At 35.4% G+C, this 24,167-nt stretch overlaps 2 protein-coding genes and 2 long non-coding RNA genes across 7 annotated transcripts in view; 2 read left to right on the top strand and 2 right to left on the bottom strand.

Moving 5' to 3' along the window:
• Positions 1-24,167, top strand: part of LOC124458537 (TNF receptor-associated factor 6-like) — a 58,197-nt gene that overhangs the window by 9,272 nt on the left and 24,758 nt on the right. For 3 of the 4 annotated variants that reach the window (XM_047008531.1, XM_047008530.1, XM_047008534.1), the window contains exons 2-3: positions 2,775-2,819; positions 7,058-7,298. The gene's annotated coding sequence lies outside the window, so the exon portion shown is untranslated. Of the gene's footprint in view, positions 1-1,763; positions 1,779-2,774; positions 2,820-7,057; positions 7,299-24,167 lie in introns of those variants that run through there. The other variant, XM_047008532.1, reaches the window with a different exon arrangement.
• On the bottom strand, positions 1,337-1,969 carry LOC124458541. Its single transcript, XR_006953255.1, has 2 exons — positions 1,823-1,969; positions 1,337-1,516 (listed from the first exon to the last, which is right to left on the bottom strand). It is a non-coding gene; the product is annotated as an uncharacterized LOC124458541 (long non-coding RNA).
• LOC124458540 lies at positions 14,376-17,361 on the bottom strand. Its single transcript, XR_006953254.1, has 3 exons — positions 16,936-17,361; positions 14,740-14,930; positions 14,376-14,586 (listed from the first exon to the last, which is right to left on the bottom strand). It is a non-coding gene; the product is annotated as an uncharacterized LOC124458540 (long non-coding RNA).
• Positions 22,570-23,746, top strand: LOC124458539. The gene is made up of 2 exons (XM_047008536.1): positions 22,570-22,917; positions 23,089-23,746. Exons 1-2 carry the CDS (start codon positions 22,722-22,724, stop codon positions 23,664-23,666), a joined length of 774 nt encoding a protein of 257 aa, XP_046864492.1. The 5' UTR covers positions 22,570-22,721; the 3' UTR covers positions 23,667-23,746.

Raw genomic sequence — 24,167 nt, 5'->3', positions numbered from 1 at the left:
TTTTTAGTTGCTTGGTTGCTTGATGATATTTCGACGCATTTAGCACCTCATACACACTGCTCATCTTTGAAATCAGCCGACATTAAGAATTTGCAAGATATATATGCTAATTCCATTTGCTAGCGACCGTTGCACAAAAGTATTTTGTGCGTTGTTTTCCGTCTTAAACATCAATTATTGCTCGTCAACATACACGATTAATCGCGAAAAGTAAATAACTTGGACTGTGAGAGGAAAACGTTTGACAGTTATCGTCTGCATGTTTCACAAACTTAAAGTGCATATGCAATGAATTTTTACCCTCCATTTTTATTTGACATATTTAAAGAGCTTGCCTCGTAGAGTTCATTTTTGCAATCAGAATTTTAATTAGACAAAAAAAAATTTTTCGTGACTCTTTAAAGTTTCGATTTTCAGTAATTTTAGTGCGAACTTTTTGATCGGTATGTTACTTCGATAAAAACGTTAATTGTATTATTATTTTAATATTGCGACAAACAGACGTGTTCAACTATCTACGTCACAAGTTCAAGATGGCGTCGGAAAAAGTTCGCAAATGGAACCAACTTTGGCAGCAAAATTGACTTACTTATACATGGCTCCTAGAGCTTATTTATGTGTCAAAGTTCTTCTAGTGCTTTAAACTTTAATAATATGAAATAAAAAAGAGGGGGTGAAAATTCATTGCATATGCACTTCAAGCGTTTGTTTTTGATATAAAAATGTCATGTTTCATCGACTGCAAATCCATCGACAAAGTTTTGTTACGGAAGGCTTTATGATGGTGATTAATACAAAATATTTTGTTTTCCTCAATATTGTAACTTTAAGATTATTGTTGATTTGCAAAGTACGAGCAGGTTTCAACTGACCTGCAATTGCCATGTCATCATGCCTCTGAACAAAATATGGTTAATTTAACTATCGTTATTTTCTTCAAAGAACATAATTATTTTAAGAAGGGAGAAGTTCCAGTGGGAATAGTTATAAAATGCGATGATTAAAGAATCGTTTTATGTTGCTGACTCAACCAATTTATTTTTGGCATGACTCATAAAAAATATGTGTAACGTTTCAGGTGAGGATCTAGCGAAAAAACTGACCGTATTGAGAGCCGAAGGCTCGAAGGAGCTCAGCGGTCCGGAAGAAAAATTGTCGTTTTCTCCCGCCGGGAAAAATTTTCAAATTCAACCCGAAGAACGCCATTTTCCGCAGTCTGAGCATTAAGTTACAATAAAATGAATATTAGCGTCAACCCTCCATATAGTGTTCACTAGCCCCTTCTCTTTACTAGTTAATTATCTAAAGTTGCATAATTTGTGAAATCACAAAGTAGTTTATTTTTAGACGTTTAATCTTTTACATCACCCATCAACCCATAAATATGAGTTGTTTTTGCAGTCGTTTTCCACCAAAAAATTGACGAATTGTTCAATTATTGCTCTTAAGCAATTATATGCACAACTGCCGTATAGTAAGTACGATATGCTGACTGCTGAGAGAGTATTATCCAAGCCTATAGGAAAAAAACATATAACCAAAACAGAAGAAAACGATGTCAATTGGCAACGAGAGTGAATATCAAAGATGATTACATATCTTAAATAAATATCTATACATATCATTTAAAACAAACATATGACGATTATATCCCCGTGGTATATTGTAAATTCTATCTTGGTGTAATTGAATCTCAACTCTTTAGCCACACTCTAATTACATCGAATACGTCAGGACGTGTTATTCAACAAGTATGCGAATCACAATTTACATTCAAGGTAAAACTTTAAGACAAAGTTACAACAAAAATTGCTATTCATACCGTACAGGAACATGATGCACACATCTTCTAAGCTGGCTCTTCCGAAATTTTAGCTTGGAAAAAGCACAAACAACGACGAGCTGGCGTTTTGACTTCAACTGCTGCCTACTCTTAAAGAGTAACTTCTCACACGAAAGTTTCAAAGCAGAAAGCTCTCTCAAATCGCTTTGTTTAGAGCCTAACTGGTCAAAAAAACGACCTAAACATCTAAGAACGTCATTTGAATGCATAGAGATTGCTTAATCAAACCGGTTACTAATGAAAGATCGCGGTTGTTTCCAATATGAACAATATTACATGAATTCCGAGGTGTTTACGATTATTTTATTTCTTGCGCAATCAAAACGCAGCTAGGGTATCAAAGGTATCGAACGTCACGGATACATGTCCTATGATTGGCTAGATACCCTGCAAAGTATCCAAATGCTTCATTTAAATGCTATTTTTAGTAAAATTTGAACCGCGGACCGTATTAGTAGATCGTGGTCGCATTTGAAAATATTTTACCGATCAATTGACGATTGCATTTACGCTGTCGGAAAATATACTCGGCCCATCTTCGTTAAAACTAATTTAACGCTTGAATAAGGAGGATCAATTTACATTAAGAGTAGTAAATACTACATACTCAAATTTCATAGGTATATGTCAAAGGAGTGAGATTTGTAAAATTCAAAGAAATCAGTAGGACACAACTGAATATATGAATATACACCCCCCAAAAAAGTTCTAGTTACGCCTCTATGTTCTGATAATATTTACAAATTTCTACAGGGGAGCTCAAGCCCCTCAGCCCCCATATACTCTAAGCCTATGCGTGAGAATAATAGATTTGTAAACAAAACACACGATGGTCATGTAATTTTAAGTTCAACTTAAAAGAAGATTGTGAATATTGCTGTTGTACAAATGCAACAATTAAAATAAAATTTTCTTCTTTTCTTCTTTAAAGGTCATATTTGGCTGGTCTTAGGCAAAGTGTAGTTTACTTATAAAGGTAACATAACTTTTCACTTGGTTTTTGAAATAGGTGACAGACAAACTGATTTCTCACAACCATAGTCTTGCAAGCAATTCTCGATGTAATAGGGCATTTCAAATGAGAGACGGCTTATTGGAATTACTATTACACATGCAGGGGCTCGTTGTTTATTACTTTAATTATAAAACATATATGTTCTGTATTAGAACAAACCTGTTAGAAAGTTAGTTTTCAGAACTGAGTGAAAGGCTTTTCGGAGACAATGACAAATTAACATTGAGAGTGAAATTACTTTATCAGGTAATAAACTTATGACCGTTGAACCGTTTCTAGATAATTGGCTTTTATAACATTTTCCATGTGTACTTTCCATTTATTGTTGGAAAAATATTTATTTACAGCTTGTATATTTAAAACTACATAAACGGTGGTGCATAGTCTGATGTTTTTTAGTCGTCCATTCCATGTATAGAGAGACGGCGCTGTAGTAAAAGTGCGTTGTCCAGCAGCGCTTCAAAACAGGGGAGTAATCAACGAGGTCGAATTTCTTGTACAACGTCAATAGTATCTGACAGGAACACCGTGCAACTCATTGGGTCCAAAGGTTTTGAGTGATTAAATGTTGCTTTCAGGTTCCAAATAATTAGAAAAACTTAGGTAGACGTTTTGAATAAGGAGGATTAAGTGTGTGTGCAGATCCAATAAACGAGGTCCATTTATAGTCTTAATCTTCGATGTCTAACCATAAATAAAAGATAATTTGAAGTATTGGTTGTGACAAAACATGTTGCAACCCAATATTAGACCAGTTTTTTGCAATTGGATAACTGCTGGTTCCAAAACATAAACTTAACCTTAGCACATTTAGCTTGAGGTGACAAAGTGTTCGAAAATTTGGAGTACTACTCATATAACCATCCAATTGTGTAACAAATTAATATCTTCCTTTCTGCTAAGCTATTTCCAATGTTACATTTCCTCAGGATACGTACGAGTAAAGAGTTTGAGTGCTGTAAGTATTGGTTGATAAATAAACATTAGTAAAAAATAACATCATTTAAAAGACATCATATGAGAGACATTTAATGCAATCTAACTCAAACCAAAAGAGTTATCAAGTCTGATGTAACTATGCCTAATATGAAAAAATTCTTGGGTAAATATCTCAGTCTATACCGTAAAAGTCTTTAAGCTTAGTCTAGCAGGCAAATTTATTAATCATATGTCATTGGAGTTTCTTGGCAGTGTCAATGTTTACGCATTCATTGCTGGTGCAAAGTTGTGTGCATGAAAAACCAGTATTCAGGCACTTGCATCTCTTGTTTGCACATCCAGATGTACAGTTACAGGTTACAACCAATTCATCAGGAAGAAGCTTGACATGTTTTTGCGGCTGTAGTTCATCATCCATAATATCCCAGCGATATTCATCTGGTTGCAGGAAATCGTATTTCCCAAGTGAAGACGAAGAATTCATTTTCTTGTACAAGAACCACCATCTAGGAATATGTCCGTGTCGAACAGAATGAGTTGTTGGGGGAAGATTTCTGACTGATCCAGACTTTTTCCATACTTTTACTCTTAACTCATCAAACGTATCTTCGGTAGCGTTGTTGCTGTATGTTTTAACCAAGTATTTTTCAGCTTGATCAAGTTGATGTCTATCCAGAATCCCAGGGAAACCAAACCTGCTGCGATAATCTTTAGGGCGAGCTGCCAATCCACTTTTCCTATTGCCAATTTTGCTAAGATAGTCACACCCTGTCCCTATGTGACCCTTAAGAAGGTTTTTGAATGAATCTTTCCCAAGTGTACTACACAAAATATGAACAGGAAGGAGACTTTTATTTGTTCAAGTTTCAATCTCCAACCAAAGCTGTTGTAGTGCACTATGATTAAATTTATGAAAGTAGTAAATTAATAACACCAATACGTCTGTGTCATTCTAAATCGTTATAGCACATTCACAAGAAGGAAAAAACATAACATTCCAATGAATGTGTGCAATGAGTCTCCAGTCTACTTCTTCATAATTGAGTTAAAGTTCAGGAATTACAGAGTAAGAATCATCATCACTTTTGAAAATAGTAGCAGACGTAGGATAGTCATCAACCACACCACTTGAAACAACAGTCACCCCCATTTTCTTAGCTAGATCCAGCAGTATTGATGATGCAAACGTTTGGAGGAGAACTTTGTTTTTGTCAGACGTCCAGAATTTATTCATTTGCTAAGAAATTCGAGTGTCATGGTCAATTTTTGCCAAATGAATAACCCCATGTTTGCCTCGCTTGTCACGCTCCACCCTCTTCAGTGAGAGCTCAAGATAACTATCAAAAACAACATGAATTACGCTGCCGAAGTGCTTCTTTATTAATGTTGATAGGACATGAGTAGCGACAGCTCCAAAAGTACACCATAAACGTTTGGTGCGAGCTGGCATGGAATGTAACTCATAAAATCTAAAAAAACAGACATTCGCGACGGGTTCTTATGAAAATCATAATCGTCCGGAATAAGATAGGCTCTTAGCAGTGCAATCAGTTGTGATTTATTTAATGTAGTCATGTCTGACCATCAAACAAGTAGTTGTGAGATCTTATGGCATGCTGAAGGACATATTCCAGATTTTTGCACTTGTTGTTTGCTATAGTGAAGATTTTAATACCCTTGTTGTTTGCTATAGTGAAGATTTTAATACCCATTTTTTCATTTCTCTTAAGTGCCTTTTTTAATGGCAGGTTGTTTTTTGCTGGATTGACAAAGTTAATGAGCTTTAAGTTAAACTTGTTAATCTTGTCAGCCAGAAGCCTAGTCTTATATACAAATACAGATTTTCTGAACTCCTCCTACTGCTCTTCAATATTTTTAATAAATGAACAATGAGCATGGGCTACGCGCTCTTCTGCTTCGATCTGGGTCAAAAAATTTTTGAACTTGTGATTTGAAGATAACTGAGCTTCCACATAGGGATTACCACGAACTTCCATGAACTCGGTCAACTTAAAAACACCATTATTTACAACTTCATTCTTTCTCTATGTAAGATGATGATGGGAAAGCGTTTCAGTGCTTCCTCCAGTATCTGCCCCAGTTATATCTCGGAACCAGTTCTTAATAACAAGGACGTCTTGGTAGATTACTGACCAATCTGTAAGATAGTCAATAGCTTTACTTCTACCAATTATGCTACCAACACTTTTGGCAGACCTCTATATTGTTTGCTCTAGCTTCATATCAACAGCAACAACATTAAAATGTCCAGCCGACCTCTTGATGACAAAATCTCCACTTAGAAAAGAAGAGTACAGATCAGGATGATTGCCTTTGAGCGATTTCAGTGCTTCTAAGTAGATCTGTAACCTGTTTCTGAACCATATCTAATGTAGTGAATGGCATCAGCTCCGAGGAAAATCGGACATAATTGTTGAACACTCTGAAAGCTCAGCAAGAAATCGCCATCTCTATCAGCTCGCACTAAATTTTTAATCACTTCCATTATATATTGAAAATTCTTCCAGAACTGGCACTGCTCTGATTGAGAAGCGCATATTTCCTCAAATAGTCGGATTGCAGTGAGTAGAGAGTTGACATCTTTATCTGCTTGCAACTCTTTCAGAAGTTTCTGAGATGATGAAAACTTTCTCTTGTAAACGAAATTGCTGGGTTTTGAGAGTTTATTAAGGGCAGAACTAATAGACAAATAGATAAATTCTCTCCATATGAACAAGTCCTATAGGTGCGTAGAGAACCAATTAAAAAATTTACGTAAAACGCCAATATCTTCTATTTTTAAGATTAGGAATTTATTTATCATTCTATGCTATCAAAAGCATTGCTCATAACGATATGGACCAACGTAGTTGTATTATCAATTGTGTTGTATAGTCTTATTTAACGGTGTTTGGGTTGAGTGTAGTCTTTCATTGCTACTCTGACTGGATAATAGATGTGTTTTTAAATATAGATATTCCTGTAATTGATTCAGAATTAAGATAAGAAAGTTTGAAATACAGTTTTAGTCTTCAAAACGGGATTAGGAAAACGTCGAGGGTTTGGGTTAAGATTAGTTTAGATTTGGGTCATTTCTTCGTGAGTTATTTTTGACAGTGGAAATCAAGATTAGAAGAAGAACTAATGTAACATTTCCTTTTAGTTGTCTCTTGCATCCGCTGTATTTTGAGCAGCTCTAGACCTAAACCGAACTAGCACCAAAACATTATTAATGTTATTCATTATCAATCGTTTTCTAGGTTTATCAAGCTATAAAGTGAAGCAAGTCTCGCGTTGTTTACGTTTTTCTGGCAGGCAGATTAATCCTAAAGTAGGTTAAGCATTGTTGTCAGTTTTGTTGAAAATAACTGGACCAAATCTGCCTGCCAGCAGAATGCAAACAAGGCAAATCAACAACTAACTTTGTCATGCAATGAATTACTGGAGTCGGAAAGACTAAATTGACGTGTGTAGCCATCTTTAAAGAACCATTGTGTAAAAGTAAGTTGTTTTATTTTTTCAAACTGCAGTGATTTCATTCTGTACATTCCCCCCCTCTCTTCGGCTATTGAGCTGGTACAATACTTGTTTGTGGACATATGAATTCAATAGTTTAGGGCCTGTTTCAATGAAAGTAAGTTTACTCTAGCAAAAAGTGTACCTTATTACGCGTTTTAAAAAACAATGATTGTTCATATAAGATAGGGTTGGCATCTAAAAACGTCCGGGTCAAATATAACACAAACAGGGTTAAATTGTAACCCGGAAACTGGTCAATATGCCACCAACGCAAGTTGGGTTAAAACGACCCGGAAACCTTGCTCAAAATATTTGGCTCGGATTTCCAGGTTAAATTTTTAACCCAGATTATGGTTAAATTTGACAAAGGACAAGATTAAACATCAACAAATGTTTGTAATAATGTTAAAGATTGGCAACTTGATCGATACAGCAGTATAATCGTCTTAAAAAAGATGAAACTAAGAAAATAACTGTAAAACATATGATCTAAAAATCAGTTAATTACAACACAGTTATTCACTAGTATGACTGGTAATTGAAAATTTTTATATATGTCTCATTGACCACGATATTTACTTTAAAGCAGCTCTTAAGCTACAAAATTCTCTTATGGTCTCACACTACTAACAATAACGAATGTCTTCTATATAAAACGGTTTCAAGCATTCTACTATAACTTTCAGCAAGCTATGTTGCTCAAAAATAAAATTGTTCAGCATTTTCTCTGTTACCAAGTGTAAAATCATGAGGATCGAGATCTTCTGGCTGTATCCAGATTTTTGGTATGCATGAACCAATCTGTAAAATAGCAAGATGGAGACTGAAGTATTTCAATTCTGCAATTTCCTATGATGCGTTGGACAAGCTAAAGTCTAACCTCTTGTCTTTCAATGTCCTCAATTTTTAAACCGTATTCTAAAGTTTCTAAACTATTAATAGGTATTAAGGCATGGCTCTCATTGATGAGTTTAACGTAGCGTCTTTTTTACTCATTTTTATGGCTGAAAAACAGTTAGCTACAAGCTAACAACAACAGAAAACTGATTTTGCTCTTTCACAATATTATGACCTTCAAACAGTGAAACTTTCACAATATTATGACCTTCAAACAGTTTAAAGAGTGAAACAAAAGTTCGTGCTAAAATATGTTTTTTCAGACACAAAACTCAAAGCATGATTTATGACTGAGATAGAACTCAAAAGCATTATGTTTTGTTGTGCGTTATAGCTACTTCAATTAGCCAACATTGTGAATCGAAAAACCGAAGATTAGTACTGTTAAATTACCTGATGTTCTCGCATTGGCGGCCCAGAAATCTGTTTATGTTTTTTTATGAAAAGGATTTATGTAGTAAATATATTCCTTGATTTATATGCAATGTTTGTCACGCTATCTCAGGTGAGTTACACGTATGTATGGTTTATAGGTATTATATTTTGACAAGGCAGGCAACTCTCAACACAAAATTAACGTCCGTTAACACAAGCACTTTTTACAAAACCGTAAATATCTTACAAGTACATGGAAAAACACGAAAAATAAATACGTCTCATTAATCATGAATAATTTTACATGAACCCAACAAAATTGACCTGCTCACCACGGTGTGACTTCATAGCTCAGTTGGTCAGAGCACTGCACCGGCACCGCAGAGGTCATGGGTTCGAATCCCGTTGAGTCACCTGACTTTTTCATGAGACAATTGCTTAAATTGTCCAACAAAGTGCGAAGATCATATCTACATTTAATAATTTTGCTATATTTTCGCAGTGTTTTTAACATTAAAATGTATTTCTATGCATTAGAAAAACGCGAATGTTTTTAGGGTTTGTGGCAAATATTTCTCAAAATGTAATAGTCTAATAATAATACATATGTACTATACATTTCATTGTTATATGAAATATATTGTACATATGTATTATTATTAGACTCTTACAGCTGCACCATAGTGAAAGTAAGCTATTGAAATAATCATTACAGATTCAACATGCTGCACATGCTTAAAAGAAATGCAAAAGTTTCTGGAAGGTGGATGATGGAAAAGACAACTTGACAATTTATCTACCATAGTTTGCGATATCATATCAGTTTATTCAGGCAGGCAACATAGGTAGTTTTAATCTTCTAATTTTTGACCATTTTTAAAGACAACAGAGGTTATATATATGAGTTAGAAGTGCTAGAGAATAAAATATTGAAATACAAAATTGTCTTGCCTGATAAGTTTGTCTTGGTATTGGCAGTACAGCAGAGTAAATTTAGGCATTTATTTTGCAATACTACCTTCGCAATAATACTAACAGTTAATTGCTCTGTATTTATTCTTTCACATATTAATTGATTATTTGCAATGATTCTGTTTAGACGAGGCCCAAACAATTTTATGATCACTGAAATATGTCTCAAATACACCACAGTTAATATACATCTGATCATGATCAATATTGGTATACAGATGATCAAGCAATGTGTTGTAGTCTGTTGTGCAAGTTGATATCTGTTGTTCATAGCTATTCATTGTAATCGTTACATTATGCAAGAATTGTCTTTCAGCAACATTCATCCAGTTTATATTAAAATAACCCGGAATAATATTTTTTTGACAATCATATTTACCTAAGATATTATTCAATGCCATATACAAATGGCTTTTGGGAACTTTTGGAGAACAATAAATGCCTATGATATGCCATTCTTCATTACTCACCAATTTCACTATAGTAACTTCGATGCAATTAATGTTGTTAATGCGAGGATAACCTTGTACAAATGGTACTTTAATGTAAACTGCTGTATTACTAAATGGTCGTGTATTGTCAATAAACTCGAATGAATGGTTTCTGAACAGTGCTACATAGTCATCAATTATATGTCAACATTGATTTGTTGCATTCGCAAGTTTTATTACAAGTCATTTAAGGCAACGCAAATAAAACACTGCCAAATAAGACATTATCAGCATATCAATAACACAGGCTCAATGGCTTGAGAATCTTACAAGCACAAAGGCATGAGCCAACTTTTTAAGCAAGCGCGACTGGCGTTTGAGTCTACTTCATAAACAAACACCGTAAAGGCGTTTGAGTCTACTTCAGTACGTATCCCTGATAAAAAACGGCCAGTTTAATTACAATCGCTCAACCTAACAAAAGCAAGCGGCACAAAAAGTGTAGCTTAAAGCAAAGCGAAATAGCCCAATAAATACGTAAACCTTTTAAACTGACAAGTTACAATATGGTATTGTGGTGTGGCCATACTCGTGCACTAATCGTAACACCTTTGTGTCTGTCCTATCGAACCGGTAGCTTCCGTCGAATTTCGGTGGTGGACACGCTATAAAGCCTCAATGCCACACTACACGATAGCAATATGTCTCGCTGACGGTTTCACAAGTCAACGGACATAATGATTATGATTTGTTTACCACTCCTTTTGTGCGCCGCCATTTTGATTTTTAACTGGATCCCGAATTTGGGTCATTTATTGTTATATTTGAATATGATCACAAATGACCATAAAAGTACCAGTCATCCGGGTCAAAAGAAGAAAAATTGACCAAATTTGGGTGATTTTCAATTGACCCAGAATTTTTAACCCGGACGTTTTTAGCGTATCAATTTCGGTTGGGTGACCCATTTGAGTGAAATGAAGAATACACGTGAATTTGCTCAAGAGATATGATGTGAACATCCCTCCTGAAATTTTAATCTCCTGCGTTCAAATGCAAACAGAAACAATTAATCCGATTGGGTAATCGTATTTATTTGATTATAGGAAATGGTAGTTATTTTTGCGTTGTCTTTGTCAACAGCGAAAAGGAACTTATCTCTCCAGAAATGTATGACTAGGATGTTTAACAATTTACTGAAGAAACAATGGCTCCGTAGTATTTTTAACGTTTAATGAACAATGAGCCCCGCTGTTATATCCAAAAATCCTGAATTATGCAAATTAATGATAAAGGCATGAATCTTGGACAATTTATCATTCGTCTCAATAGCAAACTTTTCTGATATTGTGCAAGTTCAAATATGCCAATGTGACAGAGAAATACTCATGTCCGTATTTATTTGATACGAAAACTAGACTTAGACTATTTACTTTCTTAATTGATGTTTTTCTAAAAAGATTCTTTCAAAAACATGCAAAATTCAACTTAAAGAACTATCTCACTACCTTTGACTGCCATGGTTCTTAAATGTAGAATTGTCACCCTTTTGTAGTCTTTATAAACTGAGTAAAAGGAAGAACACTTTAAGCTTTTCCAGCCTTTACAGCCCACAGCGAAGGTAGAAAAATTCATCTGGTATCAGAGCATTACAGTAGTGATGTTTCATCTATAGTGGAGCAGTTTATTGAAATTCGTGGTCCATAGCAAAAGCAACATAGTTTGTCAGGAAAGGGATATTGATACTGAAATACTGGATATTAAAATTTATTACATCCTTACACTGCAATTTGAGAAATGTCGCCAAGATTTTATGTGTTAGTATATTTACAATCATCACATGAAAGCGAGAAGAGTACGGTCTAAACATTGACTATTGAATGTAATTGTTACAAATATCCAATGAACATTGGATAGTGTCGTTGAAAATATACGAAAACCGACTGCAAATGATTGGAGGGCTTAGGTTAATGAGACCTTGCCAGATACATACAACTGTTTTCAACGAAGATAGGCACCACTCACTTACGAGAATGTTTGGTTCTTCTATACTGCTGCATTGCTGGTTATTTTCGATTACTTGTTTTTTCTACTTGCTTTGTGCAGATAGCAATAGAACAGCATAGTTCTAGGAAAATTTTTAAGAATGAGGCGGTACGAAGTTTGTAGTGACAATGGTATGGTGAGCTTTGAACTACTTACTTACATGCGTAAAGCAGCTTTCTGCTGGATTAGACGACCGTAGCGGTATTTTTTCACAAAGAACCAAATTGTTTAAGGTATTCTCGGTTAGACAGTTATACAAGGGTTAATTAACAAGGCTATTTTATGCAACGCTGATATTTCTTGAAGGCATTTTTTTGCAACTCAAGGTTAGACAAGAATATTCATTGATAAACATCACATTGTATTGTTTACGAAATTGAGACAAAGGCAACGAGCAGATTAAATATATCTGTATCAAATGACTTCAAATAAATTGTAGCGAGAGACTTGTCGAGCGGAAATCGAATTCGTGTGATAAAAATTAATGCCCAACATAAAGTTCTAATTAGAGCCATAGAAACAGACCAGAAAAATTGTAAAATTAAATTTATTGTGACGTTTCGTCTTTACTCAAGACATCTTCAGACAAATAATAAATGGGATGTGAAGACAAGATATTATATTTACAAAAAAGTGTTAAATTACTACTAAAGGAAGCGGTGTCGAATGATTTAATGAAAGAAATGCTAAAGGAAGCGGAAAGAATGATTTAATGAAAGAAATGCTAAAGGAAATACTAAGGAGATTATTTTAAGCATTCTTTCTCACATTAACACGACTGGACACACACCCAACTTAGACGACTTTAAAATAATCTCCTCTTCCAACGATACTTATGAACTCTCCATTCATGAAAGCCTTCTAATCAATAAACACAAGCCTTCACGTAATGTGCAAGGAAACTCCATTCCACTTAACCTCTTTTAATTTCTCTTTATTTCACTTCCTAACTTCCTTATCATGTATCCATTTGACACCGCTTCCTTTAGTATTTCTTTCATTAAATCATTCTTTAGTATTTCCTTTTGCATTTCTTTCATTAAATCATTCTTTCCGCTTCCTTTAGCATTTCTTTCATTAAATCATTCGACACCACTTCCTTTAGTAGTAATTTAACACTTTTTTGTAAATATAATATCTTGTCTTCACATCCCATTTATTATTTGTCTGAAGATGTCTTGAGTAAAGACGAAACGTCACAATAAATTTAATTTTACAATTTTTCTGGTCTATTTCTATGGCTCTAATCAGAACTTTATGTTGGGCCTTAATTTTTATCACACGACTTCAAATAAGAATAAGTTGATGTCGAACACACAATAGTCCGAGTCATCTGTTGCGCAAACATTAAAGGGGAAGTCAGAGTTCGGAACAACTTTGGCCCAAATGAAAGATTATATTTTTATTACCTTATATACCAAATATTATATTTTCTAGTTAAATACAAGTCGAGATATAAAGCGATGAAACCACGAAATTTTGTATATTTTGTATCAGCTATTATGTACATGCGTGCGAACCTGCGATCAAGCAGCGGCAAAGTCTCGTGACGTCACTGCGCGCTTTCGCGGGAGCGTATATACATTCAAATAGACAACATATCAGGAAAAGCGACACAATTACAATTACTTTGTTTACTTTAAATATTTCGGAACAATGCCACATTGCATGGTGCCTAATTGCACTAACGGATCTAGAAAAACAAAAGGTAGCGATGTATCGTATCATCGATTGCCAAACGACCCAACAATGCAAAAAATATGGCTTGCACGGGTTCGTCGTGATAATATACCGAAGCCAAATTCGTGTTACGTATGTAGCGACCATTTCACCCCAGATTGCTTTAGTACTTCTCTAAAGGAGATATTCGGCATGAAATCGAAAAAGATATTAAAACCTAGTAGTGTACCATCGATATTTCCATTTTTAAATCGTAAACCCGAGCGAAAAATGTCACACAGAAGAGAACAAATGAGAGATAGAATTGCAAGACGTGAGGTAAATAGGATATTGCAACCATATAGATTATATTTGAAGTTATTGAACTGTTCTTTAAACAATTAGCTTTGTACTCTCTTGGTTGAGAAGTTTGACTATTTTGTAGGAAGTTAGAAGCATAATACAATCACTAGATGAAGATACAAATCTTGCAACATGCATTGAAGATCAGCCTCCCAGTCCATTGTCCAAGGATGCCCAGATTCAATGTGAGCCAAAAGTTTTCATTGATGCAGAAGCACAGTGTGATACACCAAGACAAAGGACAGTTGCCATACAAACTCTTGCACAAAGAAAAGGAAACCATTAAAAATAAAACGCTTCAAAAATGTTGCCCCTCTTTAAATGCAGTTTCTTCAAGTCGTACACCAAAACCAGTAACATCTCCCACAACTCCTAACACAACAACTCCTATCATAACAACTCCTATTATATCATCTGATTCAGAAATCTCTTTAGGAAGCAGTGATGATATTGCTGCATCAGATAGTGATGATGATTATACCTATCTTGAGGAACTAGATACAGATGAGGAATCTGAAGGTGAGGAACTAAAAAATCAAAGAAAATTCATTGTCTTTGAAAGCATGCTTGATAAGCTGTTCGCAACATGTAGAATATGTGGTTCTCTTTGTGAGATTGAGAAGTCCCATATTGGTAGTATGGTTGCCATAAAAACAACATGTAGCAATAATCATACTTACCAGTGGAAGTCTCAACCATATTTGCACAATAAACCAGCAGGTAATATTTTAATTCCTGCTGCAACTATCATGACTGGAGGAACCTATGAAGCCACCAAACAATTTGCAAATGCAATTAATTTAAACTTTGTAAATAAAGATCAGTTTTATGAAGTTCAAAATAAGATTGTCTTCCCAGTCATTGACAATGTCTATAAAAAACAACAAAAGAAATTATTGAAACCATCAAAACAAAATGAAACCGGTTGACTTATGTGGTGATGGTAGATCAGACAGTCCTGGTCATAGCGCAAAATATGGTACATATTCCTTAATGGATGAAACTTCAGAGAAAATTATTGACTTTTCTCTTGTTCAAGTCTCTGAAGTTTCATCCTCTAATGCAATGGAGAAAAAAGGATGCCAAAGAGCACTTGACAATGTCATTGAGCAAGGTGTGAAAGTGAGATCATTGACAACTGACCGCCACATTCAAATAACCTCTGAAATGCGAAAGAGGTACCCTTCCATAGTGCACCAATATGATGTTTGGCATCTCTCAAAGTGGGTGACAAAAAAATTGACAGAGAAGGCAAAGAAAAAAGAAAATCATGAGCTACTAGAGTGGATTCAGTCTGTATCCAATCACCTTTGGTGGTGTGCACAAAGTTGTCAGGGAAATGCTGAAGTGCTCCATGAGAAATGGGTGTCCATTTTACATCATATAGTCAACAAACACAATTGGAGAAATAGCAAACATTTTGCAAATGTGCACATGGCCCTTTATCTAAAACAAAGAAAGAAAAGAAATGGTTGCAGGCTGGATCTGCCCCACATATAGCATTGGAGGAGGTTGTTCTGAATAGAAAGCTTTTAAAAGATATACAACAGCTTACAGAATTTCACCATACTGGCAACCTTGAGGTCTACCATTCCTTGCTGCTAAAATATGTACCAAAACGTAAACACTTCTCATACAAGGGAATGGTGGCCCGTACTCAACTAGCTGTGATTGATCACAACTCCAACACTGGAAGGAGGCAAGCAACAGTCACCAGAGGTAAGGAAGAAGGGGAAAAAAGGTATAAGGTGGTCTTCCCAAAGGACGTAAAAATGGATAGTGAAACCAGTGTTGGAGAAAAAGTGTTTTGATTTTGTACTGCAACTGATGGATGATGTGGTAGAGTTCAATGTGGACATGAATCCTCAACCATCAGACAAGCATGTTAAACTTCCAAAGAATATTGCACCTACTCCAAGACCAAGCAAAAAAGAAGTGATAGCAGCACACCGATCACGAATGGCTGAAATACACACATAGGTGTGGCTAAATTATAGAATACCTGGCAATTTTAAATATCAGAAATTTTTCTTGTTAGAGAATGACTAGACAGACCTGGCTTTTATATAGGCCAAGTAAACAGTCAATTAAGTATTTAATAAATGATAATATGACAGCAAACAACTAGCTGCTACAAAAGAAACAGTCAAGCCAGGTATCCTATAGTTTATTACTCTGACAAAATGTAATCTTTGCAATTGAACAAATTATAGCTACATATGAGACAAAGCCAGCCTGCAAATTTGGTTCTAAAGAAATTAATAATGGTAAAGCTAAGAAATTAACATCACAGGACAAATTTGCAAGCTAGCTTGGCTAGTGATTGTTTATATTATTATTACTATACATAAAACTAGGTGTTTATGTCCTACTTTTGTCAGTCGTGCAGATAATTAACATGCTATTCTATAGCTAGTGCCACATGGCAATTTGAAGCATGTTGCTCCCGTTACTTGAGAAATAGCTACCATGTTGCCAGTAATTTTTTACGCCATCGTGGGCTTTGTAGTAATTATGGTTAGAATAAGGTTCGGTGTAAGTATAAGTTAGCAACAGCGCTTTGAAATTCAGAAATTGAAGATGGCATCAACAGCAAGGTTTTACGATTTACCTACAATTTACAACACAGAATACCTTGTGCTAAAACAGAAAAACAAAGTGGGAACAGTTTCTTAAGTAGCGGAGAGTTACACAACCGGTTATCTAACACTTAAATAATAATCTTCCGCGACTGCCAAGTATGTGGGCACGGCCTACATATTAATACAATTCTTTAATAAACAAACTGTGATTTCGAGGACTGTAAATATGGTGAACCAGATAAAAGAGTACATATATATATATATATAAAATGTTATATAGAAATATACAAATACCTCGAAAATTGTGGTGTCGTTAAAACTCTGAATTAGAATCTTCAATACACATATTTTCTGCTTTCGTCTTAGCATGTCAGAAAAATATGTCCCCGTTTCATTAACCAGTTCAAAAGTATAATATTTAAACCCTCCATTTATCTTTGAAATTTCTTTACCATCTTTTAAGTTAGAACAGGTTAAAATATCGCTCGAAGAATCGTTTAAATACGCCATTTACCTAGAAGACTTTAAAATTGACAGACAAAATATCTATTCTATTCTCTTCGAAATTGCTCGATTACAGAGTCGCGCAGTGACGTAACGATGTAATTCCGCTGCTTGATCGCAGGTTCGCTCGGATGTACATTTATATTTGCAAAATAACGCAGTTTCATTGCTTTATTTCTCGAGTTGTATTTAACGTAAAGATTTTAGACTTGGTATGCAAAGTAATAATATAATACTCTTTCATTTGAGCCTAAGTTGTTCCGAGCTCTGACTTCCCCTTTAAGTAAATTATAGGATTAAGTTAGATAAAATCGCTGAGTCAACTGACGATGCTCTTAATAGATCTGGATAGGGTAGCTGGCAAATTTGAAGTAGAGCCAACAATCCATAATATTAAGCCCTCCACTAGCAAAATTGAAAAACTTAAGAATTTGAAACTCGGGATAATTACAACCGCCCAGAAAACTGCGAGTCTCTCCATTCAGCTCTTGTAAATCCTTAAGTTTGGGATGATGAATGATGACAGATGTCTTAAATAATACTGTTGTACAGCAATTTGATTGCTTATAGGAAGCATCAACAAACAGCTTACTGCCTCATCGACATGATGCATAATTGGTTATATCTTACGTTGACTTCCTTGATAAGCACATCTGTCCAAAGCTTTTGATCGAACACAATGTGTTCCATCATCCATAAAGACAAACAAGCAAATAAACAAACAATAAATTGCCGAAATATCAACAACGTGCGCAGTCCAAAGTAACCTGATCTAAGCGAAAACACTTCTTCCTTTGTCACTCTTCTAATCTTCTTGTGATAGGTAAATCCCTTTTTTACTACTTAATTTTTTTATACTTTGTAAATACTGTCATTTCTATTCTTTACATTTTTTTTACAGTAGCAATTCATATCATTGCCATAAGCTGGGCATTAATGTTCATTATAAGATTATTTGCAAAGTACAAGAATCGGTTCGATAGGCTTTTTTGGTTGGGCTACATGCTTCAAATACTCTCGCCACAAAGAAACAGAATGAAATTGATATGAAGCAGTTGCTAACTTTACAAGAAAACCAATGACAATGAGAAAAACACTAGAAAAGTCTCTACAAGTCTTTACTAGAAAACCAATGACTAGAACTTTTGCATTAAAGTACCAATGAAACAAAAACTTTGCTATTTGAATGGTGCTCTTATTTAAGAGAAATTTTAAAATGACAATGAACATTTTAAACCAGTTTATGCAATCACTTTTAATTCTTGCTTGAGGTTCTTGCTTTGTCCGATATATTTAACTTGTGACGTCACATTGCATAATGAGAACTAAAATTATTAGGTATATTTACCGATACTTAAATTGACAAGAACAGAGTTTCCTTCATTGTGACGTGGTTAATGGTATAATATATAAAATGCTGCCTACTTGTATCAACCTAAAGTTGAAGAGTATTTGAAACATTGTTGGAATTGGAAATAACAAAAACGTCAAAATCACGAGAATAAAAAGAGATATGCATTAACTGTTTTAGAAAGTACACTATCATTTCAAAAGTTCTAGTCATTGCAACAATAATTTAAATTGCAAAATTTTCATTTCATAGTCACATTAAGCTTTTACTTCTCATGTAGTTTCATGCAACGACTGTTTGGCTAGCCTATATAAACACACCTGCTGTTCACTCTGGATGTTTAGCGTGGACAGGTATTGCGGAAAATAAGACTATATAAATGGAACCACGCCGAGCACTTTTGACAGATTCGGGAAACGCTCTTCGCAGCGTTAGTAGAAATTCACTTGAGTTTTTCTCCTGAGAGAGTTTTTTGGCGTGAAAACATTTGTATTGAGTGCTGAATTCCAACAGCTACAGAAAGCAACTATCAAAACTAGAAACTTGTTTATTTCGTTCACTCCCCAACAAATTCTTACATTTTCCCCATGCAGGTGAACTGTACCCCAGTGCCCCCGACGATGTCTTTCTTTGGAATAAAGACCAAATATTTCCAATTATATCTCCAAGGTCATGTTTCTTATCTTGAACATCAGGAAAACGTGGTGTCTACAATTGGAATTTGTTCAACTTTGGACTTCAATGCATAGTGAGTTAAGGATAGGCAAAGAAAAAGAGTTAAATGCCAAAATTTGTCTTTAACCTTTACGCTCTTGGCTAATTGTGCAATGTTTTATGTAGTTGCCTCTTGCCTTTGAATGAAGTTCGGCAAGGCGCTCATTTGAGTCGAAGTTGCCTGGATATTCTTCATTCATTTTCACTATAGCTTTATATTTTGATCACTGAAGGCATTTCTAAGTTTTGTTTTGTTGTCATACAACTTTGAAAAAGTTGTCTCTACTACTGCTGTGGTCTGGGGTTACGCTGCAATTTCTTGTATTAGTGGATACGTCCTTGTACGTCGTCGATGGCTTTGCAAAATTTTGTTGACTGTCTGGCTTCAACTTCACTGATGGTTGATGGCTTGCACACCACAGAATTGGAAAGGTCTTTTTGAAAGTTTGGAAACAAATAGGCCACCAAATCTTGCATCAGACTTTCCATCCTCAATGGCCACATGATCAACATCGACGAATTCTTCCAAGATGGAACAGCTTAGGCAGATACGCTTCTGCAGCTGGTGAATTCATTCCGGACACCAGTTGCAGCAAAGTTTAAGAGAACCCGCGTTTTCTTGCAGTGAATCAAATTTCTTGGTCCGCTTTGCCGAGCCAACTCGGCACATTGCGATTACATGGGAATTTCATCCCGCCTAAGCGAGTAACTCGAACAGCAACAACCGGGATCTCGGCAAGGCGGGACAACTCGCTTGCCACGTAATCAAACTGTCAAAATAATATATAACAATTATACAAAGCGAGACAACTCTGCAAAATGAGTCAACTCGCCCATGTAGTCGGCCCCCTAGAAATATGATATTTAAAATTATTAGATTTTGTAGATCATTTGAAATTGCGACCCCCGATTGATACATTCTACCTATGGGCCGCAGAAGCGGACAAAACTGCTGTATTGCAAAAATTCATGCTAAGTGCAAATATTCATGCTAAGTCCATACACAATCATCGTAAGATCAAAAATTCATGCTAAGTTGGGTAAGTGCAAAAATTCATGCTAATTAAAATTCATAGTCTACCCGCAACACACCTGAAAATCGTAAGGTGAAACTCAAACATTGTATAATCTAAAGAGAAAATACGGCAGAAAGGAGTAATTTTCTCGAGTTTTTTTGACATTTTAAAGGGTATTCTTTCTCAAATACAAAACGTTTATTAAGGAACGCCAATTATTATTAAATGATCTGTTTCCTTGGATGCTCTTGAAAAATAATTCGTAAAAATGGTCCAATGGACGAAGCATGTGATACTTGCGGGTAGTGTTACAGTTAACTGTGTTACTCGATGGTTTGAATCCAGAAAAAGATTTGCTTCGGTTTTCGTTTGCCATAAAACAGTATATTGAAGAAGAAAACAACCAACTTACTACCGATAAATTGTTTGTTCACCCATAAACTGTTCGAATTTCCTCTACCAAGAGTAGTTGACGATGTGGAGGTCCGCCTCGCTTTGAATGAAGAACAGGTATTGTTCTTAAGGTCGAAGCATTTTACTGGAACATTGACAAGGAAGCAGATCAGTTATCAATAAATGGCCCTTCTTAAAAAACGTTTTGTATTTGAGAAAGAATACCCTTTAAAATACCTAAAAAACTCAAGAAATTAATCCTTTTTGTCACATTTTGTCCTTAGATTATGCAATTTTTGAGTTTCACCCTACGATTTTCAGGTGTGTTGCGGGTAGACTATGAATTTGAATTAGCATGAAATTTGCAATATAGAAGTTTTGTCCGCTTCGGCACCCCATATTCTGCCACGCTTGCTAACTTTGCGATCCATAATTTCATTCGTTTAATTAGGATATAAACTAGTTTAACTAGTCGCCAAACAACTAGTTATATCGTCAAAACTTGGCGTTACGCTCGCTACTGTGGTTACGCCCTCACAACAACAAGTTACGCCTTCAAAAGTGACACATTTGCCAGATCAAAGTAATAGCTTTCGCCTGACAAACATGCTTATTATAACTTTTTAAAACGTTGAGTCGAATGCACGGTTAATAGTAGCTTGCAAATGGTTGTCATACAAAAGTGTAGTAAAGTGGGACCGATACCCCCAACGAAGGTCGTAAGTAAATGAGCCAACATCCGGCTTCAATTTTTGTACTATATTTTATACATTGATATGTTACCCACAGTGGGCCAAATATCAAAGAATCCTTAAATTTTGATCAGGGATATATCGGGCGGGAAGCAAATTCTTATTATGAATATTGTCAAACAGTATTAAAGTATTAAATTACAAGTATAGAGGGATATATATATATATATATATAATAGCTATTTACATAATATTAAATTACGTGGTGAAATGAAAAAACGTGAAAACGTAAATGTGGGATAAGATGGTATGAAGTGGGATAAATGGAAATCATGAAAGAAACAAAAAACACAGAATCACAAAGTATACATGAGGAAGACGAAATTAGATTAAAGCAACTTAAGGACAATGGAGTTTTTGTGGACGTTAAGAGATGGTTTCATTTTGTTGATTAAGAGACTTTCGTGAATAAGAAGTTCTTGTGAGTCTGAGCATGAAGAAAGTATTTTAAAATCTTCAACGGTGGCGGTGTGTCCTGTGGATTTAAGGTGTGATAGTATGGAGGAATGATTGGGATGCTTAGAAGGTTTATCAATGAAAGGGGTGATGCCCAAATGCTCTGAAATTCGAGTGTGTAGGTGGCGGGTGGCTTGACCCACGTACGATGCAGAGCAGCATCTACACTTGAAAGAATAGACAACATTCGATTGCAGAGTCTTGGGAACACGTTTTTTCATTCCGCCATGTAATTTAATATTATGTAAATAGCTATTATATATTTTTTATATTCCTCTATACTTGTAATTTAATACTGTCTGATGATGTCTTGAGAGCCAAGACGAAACTTTACGCTGCTAAATAAAAATTTCTTTTTATACGTCATTACATGTTTGTAAATGTAGATCGTCCAGGTTGGTATAGTCCTGAGAAGGACTGTTTTTGTTGTTGTTGATTGACGTTTCGACAACCTTAGCGGTAGTCATCTTCAGAGTCAAAAGTATTGTATGGCTCTTTTAATAGCACTTTGCCGAATACCTCAGCAAAGTGCTTTTAGTATTCAGTACTCTTGTATTGATTGGCTCTTTTAAAAGCACTTTGCTGGGCTTTAAGGCTCTTACAGACGAGCAAATTTTCTATGACAAAACTCTATGTTACAAGTTTTATACGCCCGTCTGTACGCGTCACTTTGCCATATTTTTCTGTGACAAATGCATTTGTTCAAAAGCTAGCATGCCAGCTTTTGAACAAATGCATTTGTCATAGAAAAATGGGCCAAATGACGAACTTTGTTCGTCTGTACGGCCAACAAAGAAAATATAACAAATGACGTGCCAGTGATGAACCTAGTCAGCGGAATTTTTCGGCGTACTCAGTGTTGTGGCCACAAAGGTCTCTGTCTTAGCGGCCAACATGGCGGCAGCCAACAACGTGCGTTGGACTGATGCAGCCACAAGTCACCTCCTTGAGTTACTTAGAACAAGGGAGAGTTTGTGGAATTTAAAATCAGAATGCTACAAAGACAGAAATAAAAAGAAAAAAGACTATCAAGAGATCCTGAACATAATGAAAGAGGAAGTCCTTGGTATAGATCTTTCTTACATCAAAGGTGGGTACACTTAACGTTTACACAGTAATTGTATCAGCGATGTCACCATGAGCCTGTTGGACTGTGCTTCGTTGTGTAGTTCAAAACGGTTACTACGGCATTCTAACTTATTGTTAAAAGCAATGTGTATACGCAGACTAAATTTGTTTCATTTATCTGTACAAATTGCAGCAAAAATCCAAGGTCTTAGAACGACATATCGTGAAGAGGTTAGAAAAGTAAAAAAATCTGAATCAACTGGCAGTGGTGTGAAGGATATATATATTCCGAAGTGGAGGTTTTTTGAGGAGTGCTCTTTTCTTGAAGATATAATAATTTCAAACAGAGGAACTCTCTCCAATGTCGTGGCAACTGAACCTGCAAGAACAGCTGAAGAGGACCATGGTGAACTTGATGGTAGTGGGCAAGAGGATGCAACTCCTCCAACTGAAAATCCACAGTTACCAAAAAGGAAAAAATCAAACCAGTGGATGGAAACAGCTGCAACAGCTTTAAATGAGTTGGCCAAAGGGGCAAAGGTACCTGAAAAAGTGGATGATGAGTGGGACATTTTTGGCAGGGATGTAGCCAATTCTATTCGCGGAATAAGTAACAATGATTTACGTCGACGTTTAAAATATAACATCCAGTCGGCTATTTTCCAAACCACTGAGCAAGAGCACAACCCACAAGCCCCCCAGCATATGCCGTCAAGCTCCTATGTCTTCAACACATTTACAGAAAATGGCCCAACCTATCATTCCTTTTAGTTTAAGATAAACTTGATTATCTGGAAGATACTGGTGTTCTTAAGTTTAATATTGTTACGTTAGATAGTGTGCATAATGGTTCATTTTCACTGGTTTATTTGCTTAGGTTTTAGTGCTCTTATGTCTAGTAAAAGACTGTGCATACTATGCACCAAGGCAATTTTGCAAACTTCTTGATGAATTTACTTCAGAATTTTCCTTGGGAGTAAGGGAAAAACTTCATGTTCCAGTTTATTAAAAATTTTGTAAATAGTATTTACATGATATTTTTTGGGAGATATTTACCCACTTGAACAAAGTAAAAGTTATTAATAACTGTTTCTTTCCAACTGCAAGAACCATCCTTGGTGAGCTACTTGTTACCATCTCAAGGAACATATTTTTTGTTAAGATATGGGCAAGACCGCACATGATCGTGTAGGATCCCTCAAGGACTTGCCCAATATCAAGTCTGATATGTTTTTAACTCTAAATCATAAAAGGATGTCAATACTGTGAAAG

This window comes from Xenia sp. Carnegie-2017, unplaced genomic scaffold, assembly GCF_021976095.1.
Source record: "Xenia sp. Carnegie-2017 unplaced genomic scaffold, XeniaSp_v1 HiC_scaffold_6, whole genome shotgun sequence".
NCBI classification, from domain to species: domain Eukaryota; kingdom Metazoa; phylum Cnidaria; class Anthozoa; order Malacalcyonacea; family Xeniidae; genus Xenia; species Xenia sp. Carnegie-2017.
Note: the sequence above shows the minus strand (reverse complement) of the source record. Positions and strands in the feature narration are given on the sequence as shown.